At 46.1% G+C, this 13,772-nt stretch overlaps 3 protein-coding genes across 3 annotated transcripts in view; 1 reads left to right on the top strand and 2 right to left on the bottom strand.

Moving 5' to 3' along the window:
* The first annotated feature begins 397 nt into the window (after nucleotides 1-397).
* LOC102439350 (death-associated protein kinase 1) lies at nucleotides 398-4,864 on the top strand. The gene is made up of 2 exons (XM_014464381.2): nucleotides 398-601; nucleotides 2,339-4,864. The coding sequence occupies exons 1-2, from the start codon at nucleotides 425-427 to the stop codon at nucleotides 3,569-3,571; spliced, it is 1,410 nt and encodes a 469-aa protein (XP_014319867.1). The 5' UTR covers nucleotides 398-424; the 3' UTR covers nucleotides 3,572-4,864.
* The window catches only part of LOC102440001 (cathepsin L1-like), a 46,782-nt gene continuing 37,386 nt past the window's right edge, over nucleotides 4,377-13,772 (bottom strand). Inside the window, exons 5-7 of the mRNA XM_023762452.1 lie at nucleotides 9,263-9,487; nucleotides 8,653-8,815; nucleotides 4,377-4,569 (exon numbers count right to left, since the gene is read on the bottom strand). Of these exons, the coding sequence (XP_023618220.1) occupies nucleotides 4,412-4,569; nucleotides 8,653-8,815; nucleotides 9,263-9,487 (546 nt within the window). The 3' untranslated portion in view covers nucleotides 4,377-4,411. The remainder of the gene's footprint in view (nucleotides 4,570-8,652; nucleotides 8,816-9,262; nucleotides 9,488-13,772) is intronic.
* On the bottom strand, nucleotides 9,745-11,231 carry LOC102439671 (cathepsin L1-like). Its single transcript, XM_023762453.1, has 3 exons — nucleotides 11,123-11,231; nucleotides 10,044-10,166; nucleotides 9,745-9,940 (listed from the first exon to the last, which is right to left on the bottom strand). Exons 1-3 carry the CDS (start codon nucleotides 11,219-11,221, stop codon nucleotides 9,887-9,889), a joined length of 276 nt encoding a protein of 91 aa, XP_023618221.1. The 5' UTR covers nucleotides 11,222-11,231; the 3' UTR covers nucleotides 9,745-9,886.

Below are 13,772 nucleotides of genomic sequence, written 5' to 3'. Positions count from 1 at the left end.
AATGGAATGGGACTGTGTTTTTGGGGTGTGGCACAATGTCCACTTCACACACACACCCTCCACTACTGAGGTCAGGCAGTTCAAACTTGCCTGTATCCTGGGCATTTTGTGTGTGTTTTTTAATAAGGAGTGGAATTTAGCTGACCTAAAAGCTACTGTCCACCAGAGGACAGCCTCATGAATGATAGGGTGCAGGGGATGGCTGCTTTGGCTTTTAATTAGGAAGGTGTGGTTGGGTAGATGAGTCTGTAGCAGACTGATTTATTTAATCAAGTTAAAAGATTAAAAACCCATTTCAAGCCAATACCAAGAATTAGTCTAAATTGAAAACTTTCAACAGTCCGCATGAAAACCCGGTCTCCTGCTGAGTCCCCACAGCTGTAAATTGACCTGTCGTGTCTGCATGTTCTAGGTCTGCCCTCCGATGACTCACCTGTGTGAGAAAATCATCTCCACGCTGCCGTCCTGGAGGAAGCTCAATGGGCCCAACCAGCTGATGTCACTGCAGCAGTTTGTGTACGACGTGCAGGACCAGCTGAACCCGCTGGCCAGCGAGGAGGACCTCCGGGGCATCGCCCAGCAGCTCCACAGTGCCGGCGAGGTGAGGGCTCTGCGGCCGGGCAGGGCTCCAGGTGTCAGGGCGATTGAGTTTGGGAGCTTTCCCTCTTCAGATCTGAAGGATAGGTATTAATTCTTTGAACACTTAGTGGAATTCACCTGTGAAGCCTTCTAGTCTTGGAATTTTATTAGTTGGGAGTTTTCTGATTACTGAATCAGGAAGAAGCAGAAAATATGAACAGACTGATTGCTAGAAACAACACTCAGTCTTGGAAGATTCTGTTTCTAGGAATTTATCCATTTCTTCTAGGTTGTCAAATTTGTCAGTGTATCATTGCTCATACTGTCCTCCTACAATCCTTTGTATTTCTGTGGTGTGGGTTGTCTCTTCTCTATCCTTTTTGAATTAATTTAGGCCCTTTCTCTTATTTTCTTGATGAATCTGGCTAAAGGTTTATCTATTTTGTTTACCTGTTCAGAGAACCAGCTCTTAGTTTTATTGATCTTTTCTATTATTTTTTAGTCTCTATTTCATTTATTTCAGTTTGCTGGCTCATTCATCTGCATCAGTTAATCTGTTGTTGATTCCCTTTAGTGTTTGTTGTTTTTTTTTTTTTCATTTCAGTTACTGTGTTCTTTAGGTCTAATTGGTGTGTGTGTGTGATTTTAAGAATATGTTTATTAACGCTGGGACATGAAGTGGCAAGAAGGGATTAGCATAGCCGTAGAAGAAGCAACAAGAGACCGTAGGCGGGGCTGCTTTGTTCTCTAGGAACTTTATGGGAAAGAAATGAGCCAAGGCAGGGCTGCTACTGGCTCAATGAAAAGTCAGAGAAAAGGGGGCCTTTGAGTCAGGTTCAGGGGACAAGCTGCTGGTCCCCATTGCTCCCCTGGTTGCAAGTCGCTAGGGACCCTTAGAGTTTAGGAAAGAAAGTCATGGACATGCTCCCAGGAGGGCCCTGATTGTTTGTTTTTTCCTGTCAGTTGAAGTTCTCACTGAGTTCATCTAGTCTTTTCCCAAGTTCATTGAGCAGCCTTATAGCCAGTGTTTCAAACTCTTTATCTGGTAGATTGCTTGTCTCCATTTCATTCAGTTCCTGGCTTTCATTTGGAACATATTTTTCTGTCTCCTCATTTTAGCTGTCTCTCTGCGTTTGTTTCTATGAATTAGGAGAAACAGCACAGCTGGCATGGCCCAGTGTTTGAGCATCAACCTATGAACCAGGAGGTCACAGTTCACTTCCTGGTCAGGGGACATGCCCAGGTTGTGGGCTTGATCCCCAGTAGGGAGCATGCAGGAGGCAGCCAATCAATGATTCTCTCTCATCATGGATGTTTCTCTCTCTCTCTCCCTCTCTCTAAAATAAAAAAACAAACAAGATTTTGGCCTGTATTTCCTAAAGAGGACATTTTCCCACATAGCCACAATATAATTAATAATCCCATTCTGGACACATGTGCCAATAATTTCTCTTATAGCTGGTTTTACTTATTTATGTATTTATTTTGGAACAGAATCTAGTCAAAAATCACTCATTCCATAGCTGCCATCTCTCACATTTTGTTTTAAGAGTCCACGGTCTTTTCAAAATTTCTCTTCTCAAGCTGGCTTTTGGCTTAGTAATTGATATTTGAGAGCCAGCCATACGAATGATGCAGGAGTCATTCCTTGCAACATCTGCTCAGATTCTGTCACTGCTCGGGCCTGTTTGTTCTCTGAGCAGCTGGTGCCTGTTCATTCAGGTTCCTCTGTGTGACTTGTCGTTGTCTCCTCTGGCAGATCAACATCATGCAGAGTGAAACGGTCCAGGACGTGCTGCTCCTGGACCCCCGCTGGCTCTGCACCAACGTCCTGGGCAAGCTGCTCTCCGTGGAGACCCCGCGGGCCCTGCACCACTACCGGGGCCGCTACACCATGGAGGACATCCAGCGCCTGGTGCCCGACAGTGACGTGGAGGAGCTGCTGCAGATCCTCGATGCCATGGACATCTGTGCCCGGGACCTGAGCAGTGGGACCATGGTGGACATCCCCGCCCTGATCAAGACGGACAACCTGCACCGCTCCTGGACGGACGAGGAGGACGAGGTGATGGTCTACGGCGGTGTGCGCATCGTCCCCGTGGAGCACCTCGCCCCCTTCCCGTGCGGCATCTTTCACAAGGTCCAGGTGAACCTGTGCCGGTGGATCCACCAACAGAGCGCCGAGGGGGACGCAGACATTCGCCTGTGGGTGAGCGGCTGCAAGATCGCCAACCGCGGGGCCGAGCTCCTGGTGCTCCTGGTCAACCACGGCCAGGGCATCGAGGTCCAGGTGCGCGGGCTGGAGACGGAAAAGATCAAGTGCTGCCTCCTGCTGGACTCGGTGTGCAGCACCATCGAGAACGTCATGGCCACCACGCTGCCAGGGCTGCTGACGGTGAAGCATTACCTGAGCCCCCAGCAGCTGAGGGAGCACCACGAGCCCGTCATGATCTACCAGCCCCGGGACTTCTTCCGGGCGCAGACCCTGAGGGAGACCTCGCTGACCAACACCATGGGTGGGTACAAGGAAAGCTTCAGCAGCATCATGTGCTTCGGCTGTCACGACATCTACTCACAGGCCAGCCTGGGGATGGACATCCACGCGTCAGATCTGAACCTCCTGACGCGGAGGAAACTTAGTCGCCTGCTGGACCCGCCCGATCCAATGGGGAAGGACTGGTGCCTTCTCGCCATGAACTTGGGCCTCCCTGACCTCGTGGCCAAGTATAACACCAACAACGGGGCTCCCAAGGAGTTCCTCCCGAGCCCAGTCCACGCCCTGCTCCGGGAATGGACCTCCTACCCCGAGAGCACGGTCGGCATCCTTATGTCCAAACTTCGGGAGCTGGGGCGCCGAGACGCGGCAGACTTTCTACTGAAGGCGTCCTCTGTGTTCAAAATCCACCTCGATGGCAACGGCCAGGAGGCCTATGCCTCGAGCTGCAACAGTGGCACGTCTTATAATTCCATTAGCTCGGTCGTGTCCAGGTGAGGGCAGCTTTGGCTTGGGCAGGGTGTCTTCAAACTGCAAAAGCAAGGGGGATGCAGCCATCTTTCGCACCTGAGATTCCAGATGCACCCCTTCCTATGTCCCCCTCCCTCCCGCTGCACCTATTTCTCTGCTACTCCCTCCCTCCTTCCCTCCCCCCCTTCCTCCCTCTCACACATTCCATTGTGAGTGAACGGTCTGTTCTAGTTTAAGAGCTAATCATACCCGTTCGTTTGGCCATTTGAGAAGCTAGTGTCCCTCCTCTCCCTGTTCTGGACTCCATCTCTCAGCCTCTAGTACCTTGCTTCTGACTGATAATTTTACTGGAATCCCTAACTTTTCAATGAAAAAATTTTTAACGATTATATTGATTGTCCTTTAAATAAAAAACGCACATTTATCCAAAATGTGCATTTCATACTCTTCTTTGTTATATTATCATGTCCTCAGCTTATCTTTTTTATATTTATAGGAAAACCCCTCATGTATGGACTCCCACTGTATGATTTATAAATAGACAATATGTGAGTGCCTTTTGCAGACGAGGGTGTGTTTGAAATCATCACGTCAGCCAGGAGCTGTCCCGAAGGAAACGCTCCCCTCTGCTCCTTGCTGTATGCTGATCATCGCCAGAGGTGCTTCACCCTCCGATTTGCGTTGGGTTTTTTCCCCGGCAATTTGTGTGTTTTATTTGGCAAGGAAGGGGGAAAAAGGAATCCTCCTCTAGAGTGATTTCATGGCCAGTGTTGTTGCTGCGATGACATGTATTCGTTAGCTTTTGTTTAAACGTCAATGTGAACGTCCACGTGGAATCGACAAACTGTGGCGCTTTATCATTCCCTCTCATCTCAGGTAGAAGGCTGACAGTTGTAGGGCTACGAAGATCTGTGTGAGAACGCAAAACCCCCGACTCACGGTTTGTGGCAGTCCGTTGTCATTTGTGCATAGCAGACGGTTTTCCACATTGAGATCCTGGTTTGATAACTTCCTGTACTTGAAATCTACAAAAGAAAATAAAGGAAGCAAGTTTTCTTGCAGTGACTTTCTATTGTGATAGAGTTTTAAATCCATACGGGGGAACATGTCCTAATTCTTCTGTCCTGAGAAGCATGTAATTTTAATGTTATATCATATGTGTGTGTGTGTATATATATATATATATGCAGTATGTATATACATATATATTAATACAAGTATTTTTACTTAATCTATGAGATAGTAAAGAAGGTCACTTGTTTTTCTTTTTGTTGGTTTTTTTTCCCTTTTTTTTAAAATAAACTATTGCTTGTTGCATTAGTTTGTCTTTAGTTGGTCTTTAATTGAAAAGGAATTCTTTTCCTTTGCTTTGTTTTTACTTACCTATGCCGCATGTGGTGGGACAGACGAACCTATAATCCAGAAAGTCATGAAACCTAAACTCCCAGGTCTGGAAAACAACCCAGCTTAATTATGACTACAATTAGGAATGGTGCGGGGAAGAAAAAGAGCCCAGCTGATTTTCACATTTGTCCTCACTTTAAAGCAGTGGTTCTCAACCTTGGCTGCACATTAGAATCACCTGGGAATCTTTTTAAAATCCTGATTTCTGGGCCTCATCCTCCGGAAATTCTGTTTCTTTGTTACTAATGTTGTGGCCCCACCCCATAACAAAGAAACAGAATTTCCAGAGAATGAGACCCAGAAATCAGGATTTTAAAAAGATTCTCAGGTGATTCTAGTGTGCAGCCAAGGTTGAGAACCACTGCTTTAAAAGAAAGAGACTCCTTCCATTTTCCCTTGGGTGAACCAAAACAACAATAACACACACAAGTGGAATCAGTTAGACTCAGCAATGGGGAGACAACGGAAGCTTTCCGTCTCTATACAAACGTGAGGGGACGGTGCCCTGCAGGAACAAGAGGAAACCTGCTGGAAAAGATAACTTCCTGCCCTTCTTTAAATCTGGACCAACTAGAAACTCGGGTTCTGAACTGCATAGCAGCTGAGACACAGAAGCTCTACGTGACCAAAGCCTGTATTCAGTAAAATCTCATGATTGCTTTAAAAAAAATGGGCAAAGAAAAAATATTGGAAGGAGGAAGACTAAACCGGTAACAATGGCCCTGGATGGTTTGGTTCAGTGGATAGAGTGCCAGCCCTTGGATTAAAGGTTCCTGGGCTCAATTCCCGTCAAGGGCACATACCTCAGTTGCAGGCTCCACCCCAATCCTGGGCCACGCGATGTGTGTCTCTCACATCAATGTTTCTCTCCATCTCTCCCGCTCTCTCTGTAAGTAAATAAATAATAAAAAGGTAACAATGACTGCCCAAATTATTCACAATAAACATGATTTACTTTTTTAAAAAACATGATTTACTTTTATAATAAAAAAAGAATTAATGAAATTAAAATAAAACCTACACATAGGCATGCTTAGGAAAAATAACACAAATCGAAACTGTGGTTGCCTTAGGAGACTGGGACCTCGTTTTCTTGTGGTCAACTCCCTCCTAATGCCAACTCCATTCTTTTCTACTTCAAGAGCACTTTACACCCCAGGGATATAGTATCAGGCAGCCAGGACCCGGAGGCAAGAGGTTTGCCTCTGGCAGCATCAGTATGTAAAATCCGAGGAGCCCTGGCCAGTGTGGCTCGGTTGGTTGGAGCAGCATCCTGTACACCTAAAATCCCAGAGGATTCTGACCGGTCCAGCGTGGTTCACTGGGCCATCCCTCTGCAAAACATGGTGGTTGAATGATATTGAGTTATAGGACTGGGCTGGCCCAGGGACCCTGGGTGAACGGGGGAAAATGCTGAGCAAGTAATCGCAAAGTACTGTACTGTACCAGTCTTTTTTTTTTTTTTTAAATTTGAGAGGAAGGGAAAGAGTGTAACATTGGCTTGTTCCACTTATTTATGCATCATTGGTTGATTCTCCTATGTGCCCTGGCCAGGATCGAACTCACAACCTTGGGGTATTAGGATGATGCTCTAACCAACTGAGCAACCAGGCCAGGGGTGGCTCACAAAAATTTTTATAAAAATTATCTACAGGTTTGGACATCTCCTATCTGCCCTGCATGTGTTACTTTCTTCAGCCTTACAAATCCCCCAGTGGACTTGTAGTCCAGGGACCACAGACAGCAGAGCTGTGCTCCTGAGAGAACAACGGCATCCGCTCTGAGAACATCTGTAAAGTTTTCTCCATTCTGCTCAGAAACAGGACACCAGGGAGAGTCTCAGAACAAGGACCCGTGGGCTATAAGAAAGGGCAGCGTTCGCCTCCTAACAGTCCTTTTCGAGAAGCATGGTCCTCCCTAAGGGGTTACCCTGACACAGAAGTTTGTGGGTTCAGCCCAAGAAGGCCGCTCTGAACCAAGGGAGCGTAGAGGACGAGGAGCCTCCCCGTGAGACCCACAGCGTCTCTGTGCTGGGTGCCCCTGGGGAAGCTCGTTTGGTCCTGAGAACCTTCTGTCACTGAGCCCCATGCCCCAAGTCTAAGCACCGGCTGAAGGGCGCGGTTACACCCGGGAGACTTACAGGTAATCTGGTCACACTGGTTTAATTTTATCAAGAATCTACTTCCAGATTCTCCCAAGTTTGGAAAATTGGCCCCAAGGAAGATAAATGGAGATGTTCCTTCTGAGAGTGAGGGTTGAGCAGCAGATAAAATCACTTCGAGGGAACCCATAGCCCACTTGATGTGTGGCTGGTTCAGTTTAGCTCACGGACTCCTGGGCATAATTTTCATATGCAATGAGATTTGTAAGAATTCCAGATCATAGATCCAAAGAGATCTCTTTGTGTTTTCTCGCCCTCTCTCATACACGCAAGCATGCATGCAGTATCCCCTCCCACCCCAGCAACAATGGTTCCCCGACCTTAACCACAACAGGAGAGACAGGGCTCCCTCTAAGAAGTTACATCATGAGCTGTCAGAGAAGCTGACCTTGAGCTAAAAACACTGGCCAGGCTCATACACAGGGGCTGAAACCTCATTAAATCTGAAAAACTAATGGCCTTAGACAAAGTACAGTGGGGCCTTGACTTACAAGTTTAATTCCTTCCGTGACTGAGCTCATAACTCAAATTACTCATATGTCAAATCAATTTTTAAATCTAGGCTAGGGACTCAGGCCCTCATCTAATATTAGCAGGAATCTGAATTGGCACAATCTCTTTTGTAAACAATGGGTGAGTCAGGAGGCATAAAGACACTTCTGGAAGCCCTGTCATTCTACTTTTAGGACGTCAGTCTTGGGAAATAGCACAGAACACAAAATTACTTGAGTCAAAGGACCTCTATACTTTTAACACTTGGAGTGGGGGAAACGAGTTAAGTCGGCTCGCGTGAATTGCGCGTACTCCGCGGGAGCCGTCTTTAACTCGGTTCATATAGATTTGCGGTGGAGTGCGGGAAACGTGTAAACTCGGGCCGATTGTAACTGCGTATTACCAAATATTTGTTTGTAATCCACCCTTTTGGTGGATGGAACAAAACCAAAAGACAGAGCCATCTTATATTTTGGCGGGAAATTCACCCCACACCGGAGTGTTAATTACAACAGTAAAATTCTTTGGAAAATTTTAAAGGCCTAACAATTGGAAAAAGGTAAAGTATATTAAGCTATACCAGTGATGGCGAACCTATGACACGCGTGTCAGAGGTGACACGTGAACTTATTTTTTTGGTTGATTTTTCTTTGTTAAATGGCATTTAAATATATAAAATAACTATCAAAAATATAAATCTTTGTTTTACTATGGTTGTAAATGTCAAAAAATTTCTATATGTGACACGGCACCAGAGTTAAGTTAGGGTTTTTCAAAATGCTGACACGCCGAGCTCAAAAGATTCGCCATCACTGAGCTATACCAATCAAATTATATAGCCACTTAAATATATTTACAAAGTACTTAAAATCATGAGGATACAGCTCAAGTAATGTCAAATGGAAGCACCTGGGAAAGATATTGTGTGTGCACAATGAACAATGATAAATCCACACACCCAGAAAGTATGCAAGCCAAAGAGTGAATCTTGCTTTAGGTCATGGTGGTTTTCCAGTTCTTCTGCCTAAATTTCTACATAGACAATGCTTACCATCTTCATAGAACTGGAAGCTAAGATGGCTTGCATCTATAGCCACCGAGATGGGCCCCACGGTTGCCACTGCCCTCATGAGGGCACTCTCCTGCCCAGGGACGTCCACGAAGCCGGTGACATTGGCAACAGAGTCCTCGGGCCTGTATCTGCAGGGTCCAACCTTTAAAGGTAAAGGGGAAGAGATCTCATTACTAACCCACCTCCCGGGAAGCATGAGTTTCAGGCAGGAGGCAGCTTCATGATTTCCAGGTTACGTCTGTGAAATGCTATTGGCTGTTTTGAAAATGAAAAACTAGCTGGTGTCTATTCATTGAGACACTGTGGGTCTATCTCTCCATAAGAAGTGTTTCACTATGAAAAAAAAGTGCTGTATTTAGAATGGTATGTATGTCTCCATGTAACACAGAAATAAGAACTGTGAACATCCCAAACAGAACTGTTCAAGGCTGATATATTTTAATGAAAGTTCTGACGGTTTACATACAGACAGTCTAAAACATGAATTCTAAAAATAATTTTTTAAATATGAATTCTAAATATGGCATCTGTTTTCTCTAAGGTGTTCAACTTTCAAAAGGAATGACATAAAGGTAAGAGCTTTGCTTACGGTTGCTTGATATGGATAGGACTCCTCTGAGTCCAGGCCGCCGTTGGACTTCACATACTGGAAAGCATTATCCATTAGGCCACCATTGCAGCCCTCATTGCCTTGAGCCTGAGAGCAGTCCACAAGGTTCTGCTCACTCAGGGAGATAAGTTTACCAGTTTTCCGGAACATCTGTCCCTCAAGGGCACCAGTTGCACTAAATGCCCAACAAGAACCACAGTGACCCTGAAAACAATATAGAAGCTCTCAGTCTACAGAACAAATAGCAAGATTTTGACAACTTTGCCAACAATGTGTAAACTCTTAAAAAAATTAGTGAAACACACATTGTCCCACAGTCTACCACAGCCATGACGCCAACTCCTTTGTGGCTTTACCTCTTGGAGAGAGACCTGCTGAGTTCTGTCATACCTGGTGCTTCACGGGAGTTCCACAGCCTTTTTTTTTAAATTCTTTATTAGTTAAGGTATTACAAATGTGTCCTTATCCCCCAATTAACCCCCATTCTCCCCCCCCACGCCCACTCATGCTCTCATCCCCCTGTTATCCATGTCCACATAGCCTTCTTTTCATCAATCCACTCTTGGGGGGATTTCAGCAATGGAAGGTTTCCGGAACACTCTCCTATTCTTGCACGTCTACTTTACCGCACATCTTCCGCCTGAATTCTTCGTGGGTCTTCAAGGAAAAAGAAGTAGAATGTTGTCAAGCATGGGATTATTTCAGTATAGTACTGAATGAGGAGAGGAAGCCCAAGGTAAGCCTCCCAAGCCACACTCACCATGTCACTAAAAGCGTTCATTCCCAAGGTGTAGCTCGATCTCCCTTGCTTGTATTCCTCGTTGTGCAGGTCAACCATTTTCTTATTCTTCTCCCACACTGTCCTCCTCCATCCTTCTTCATCCTGGAGGCAAACATATAACCAACCTATCCTTTTGATTTCTATTGAAAACCAAGTCACCTTCACCAAGTGGGTTTGCAGAAGAGAAACCATGGCCAGGAGAGGTTTCTACTTGTTCTCCAGCACACATACACCAGGGAGGTTTGCCCATATTGTGCTCAGTAACAGGTGTCATGCAGTCATTGCCTTGGGAAGAGCCAGCCTCAAGAGCAGTGGTTCTCAACCTTCTGGCCCTTTAAATACAGTTCCTCATGTTGTGACCCAACCATAAAATTATTTTCGTTGCTACTTCATAACTGTAATGTTGCTACTGTTATGAATCGTAATGTAAATATCTGATATGCAGGATGGTCTTGGGAGACCTCAGTGAAAGGGTCGTTCAACCGCCATAGGGGTCGAGGCCCACAAGTTGAGAACCACTGCTCAAGAGGCTACTGTCTGCCCTAGCTGGTTTTGCTCAGTGGATAGAGCATAGACCAGGGGACTGAAGGGTCCCAGGTTCAATTCCAGTCAAGGGGTTCATATTCCCAGGTTGCAGGCTCCATCCCCCGTGGGGCGCATGCAGGAGGCAGCCAATCAATGATTCTCTCTCATCATTGATATTTCTCTCTCTCCCTTCCTCTCTGAAATTAATAAAAAATATTTTCCTAAATATATTTTTATTGATTTCTTTACAGAGAGGAAGGGAAAGGGATAGAGTTACAAACATTGATTAGAGAAAATCGATCTGCTGCCTCCTGCACGCCCCCTACTGGGGATCGAGCCTGCAACCAAGGTACATGCCCTCGACCAGAATAGAACCCAGGACCTTCCATCCACAGCCTGAGCTCTATCCAGTGAGCCAAACCAGTCAGGGCAATAAAAAAAAATTTTTTTTTAAGCTACTTTCTGCTATAAACTCCAAAAAGTCTGGACCATTCTCTAAGGGGTCCCTCTGGGTAATTTCAGATGTAACCCACCGGGCCATATACTTTTCCATGCGTTGCCTTCCACTGTTGCCATTCTGCATCTAAACTTGCATCAAATTTTGGAGCAGATGAAGCTCCTCCTGGATTCATATTTCAAAACCTAGGGAGGGAAAAGAAAGTAGTATCTGATTACACCAATCCTCCTAGAAAGCCACCCTACCTTCTTGAGACGTTGCAGCCACCGGGTGTAAAAAATGAATTTATCCTCCCAAGTATGAATTTATCCCTCCCAAGGGCGGTGGAGGGAGGCTAAGCAGGTGGGTGGAGAAAAACAGCCCAGAGACCCCACTCCCACACCGGGACGGGGACACTCTCCCGACGCTCAGAGCACCGCTGGGGCCGGGCCTGGGGGGTGCGGCCCGCTCCCCGCTCCACACAAGCCCACCCACCGCTGCCACGAGCGCAGGGAGCCCAGCAGACGGAGGTCAGGCTGCCTTGCCCGCCACGCCAGGACCCGGGACGGTGCCTCCTGGAACTCCCGAACCCTCCACGGCAAGGCTGGTTCCGGGGTGGCCCAGCCGCGTCGGCCCGGCCTGCGACGCTCACCTTCCGGGCGCGGCCGAGCAGGCGCAGAGAGCACGTAGGGACCCAAGAGCTCCCAGCGCTGTGACTCCGGCAGCGGATTTAAAGCCTGGGGAACTGGGCCCGAGCGGCCCGCCCCACGTGGCCTGCGGCGCCTCGATTGGCTGATGGGGCCTGTGGGCGGGGCCTGCGAGCGTGGAATTCCAGGCACCTGATTAGGTTCACACGGAATCGCCCCAGGCAGACCCGGGGATTGAGGTGTGGCGCAGTGGTTCTCAACCTTGGCTGCACATCAGAATCACCTGGGAATCTTTTTAAAATCCTGATTTCTGGGCCTCATCCTCCGGAAATTCTGTTTCTTTGTTATGGGGTGGGGCCACAACATTAGTAACAAAAACAGAATTTCCGGAGGATGAGGCCCAGAAATGAGGATTTTAGAAAAGAGTCTCAGGTGATTCTATCTCTCTCCCTTCTTCTCTGTAAAAAAATCAATAAAATATATTTTAAAAAAAAAAAGTGAATCTAAGAATCAAGTGAATAAATAATCTGATGTACAGAATGAACTGGTGATTATAATGAATCAGGGACATAGAAAGGGAATGGACAGACTATTCTTGCGGGGGAAAGGGGAATGGGAGATTCGGGAAGAGATTGGACAAAAATCGTGCACCTATGGATGAGGACAGTGGGTGGGGAGTGAGGGCGGAGGGTGGGGCGGGAACTGGGAGGAGGGGAGTCATGGGGGGGAAAAAAAGAGGAACAAATGTAATCTGAACAATAAAGATTTAATTAAAAAAAATTAAAATTAAAATTAAAAAAAAAAGAAAGAAAAAATTGCTGTATTTAGAATGGTATGTATGTCTCCATGTAACACAGAAATAAGAACTGTGAACATCCCAAACAGAACTGTTCAAGGCTGATATATTTTAATGAAAGTTCTGACGGTTTACATACAGACAGTCTAAAACATGAATTCTAAAAATAATTTTTTAAATATGAATTCTAAATATGGCATCTGTTTTCTCTACGGTGTTCAACTTTCAAAAGGAATGACATAAAGATAAGAGCTTTGCTTACTGTTGCTTGATATGGATAGGACTCCTCTGAGTCCAGGCCGCCGCTGGACTTCACATACTGGAAAGCATTATCCATTAGGCCACCATTGCAGCCCTCATTGCCTTGAGCCTGAGAGCAGTCCACAAGGTTCTGCTCACTCAGGGAGATAAGTTTGCCAGTTTTCCGGAACATCTGTCCCTCAAGGGCACCAGTTGCACTAAATGCCCAACAAGAACCACAGTGACCCTGAAAACAATATAGAAGCTCTCAGTCTACAGAACAAATAGCAAGATTTTGACAACTTTGCCAATAATGTGTAAACTCTTAAAAATTAGTGAAATACACATTGTCCCACAGTCTACCACAGCCATGACGCCAACTCCTTTGTGGCTTTACCTCTTGGAGAGAGACCTGTTGAGTTCTGTCATACCTGGTGCTTCACGGGAGTTCCACAGCCTTTTTTTTTTTTTTTAAATTCTTTATTAGTTAAGGTATTACAAATGTGTCCTTATTCCCCCAATTAACCCCCATTCTCCCCCCCCCACGCCCACTCATGCTCTCATCCCCCTGTTATCCATGTCCACATAGCCTTCTTTTCATCAATCCACTCTTGGGGGGATTTCAGCAAGGTAAGGTGTCCGGAACACTCTCCTTTTCTTGCACTTCTACTTTACCCAACTTCGTCCGCCTGAATTCTTCGTGGGTCTTCAAGGAAAAAGAAGTAGAATGTTGTCAAGCATGGGATTATTTCAGTATAGTACTGAATGAGGAGAGGAAGCCCAAGGTAAGCCTCCTAAGCCACACTCACCATGTCACTAAAAGCGTTCATTCCCAAGGTGTAGCTCGTTCTCCCTTGCTTGTATTCCTCGTTGTGCAGGTCAACCATTTTCTTATTCTTCTCCCACACTGCCCTCCTCCATCCTTCTTCATCCTAGAGGCAAAACATATAACCAACCTATCCTTTTGATTTCTATTGAAAACCAAGTCACCTTCACCAAGTGGGTTTGCAGAAGAGAAACCATGGCCAGGAGAGGTTTCTACTTGTTCTCCAGCACACATACAC

Source organism: Myotis lucifugus, unplaced genomic scaffold, assembly GCF_000147115.1.
Source record: "Myotis lucifugus unplaced genomic scaffold, Myoluc2.0 scaffold_246, whole genome shotgun sequence".
Classification (NCBI taxonomy): Eukaryota; Metazoa; Chordata; class Mammalia; order Chiroptera; family Vespertilionidae; genus Myotis; species Myotis lucifugus.
Note: the sequence above shows the minus strand (reverse complement) of the source record. Positions and strands in the feature narration are given on the sequence as shown.

Excerpts from the sequence above, each read along its gene's own strand:
- LOC102439350 (XM_014464381.2), top strand. The coding sequence starts at position 425 with ATGACTCACCTGTGTGAGAAAATCATCTCCACGCTGCCGTCCTGGAGG. Across the intron at positions 602-2,338 it reads AGCTCCACAGTGCCGGCGAG|ATCAACATCATGCAGAGTGA; the intron begins GTGAGGGCTCTG and ends CTCCTCTGGCAG.
- LOC102439671 (XM_023762453.1), bottom strand. The coding sequence starts at position 11,221 with ATGAATCCAGGAGGAGCTTCATCTGCTCCAAAATTTGATGCAAGTTTA. Across the intron at positions 10,167-11,122 it reads ATGGAAAAGTATATGGCCCG|GATGAAGAAGGATGGAGGAG; the intron begins GTGGGTTACATC and ends GTTTGCCTCCAG. Across the intron at positions 9,941-10,043 it reads TGAACGCTTTTAGTGACATG|ACCCACGAAGAATTCAGGCG; the intron begins GTGAGTGTGGCT and ends TTTTCCTTGAAG.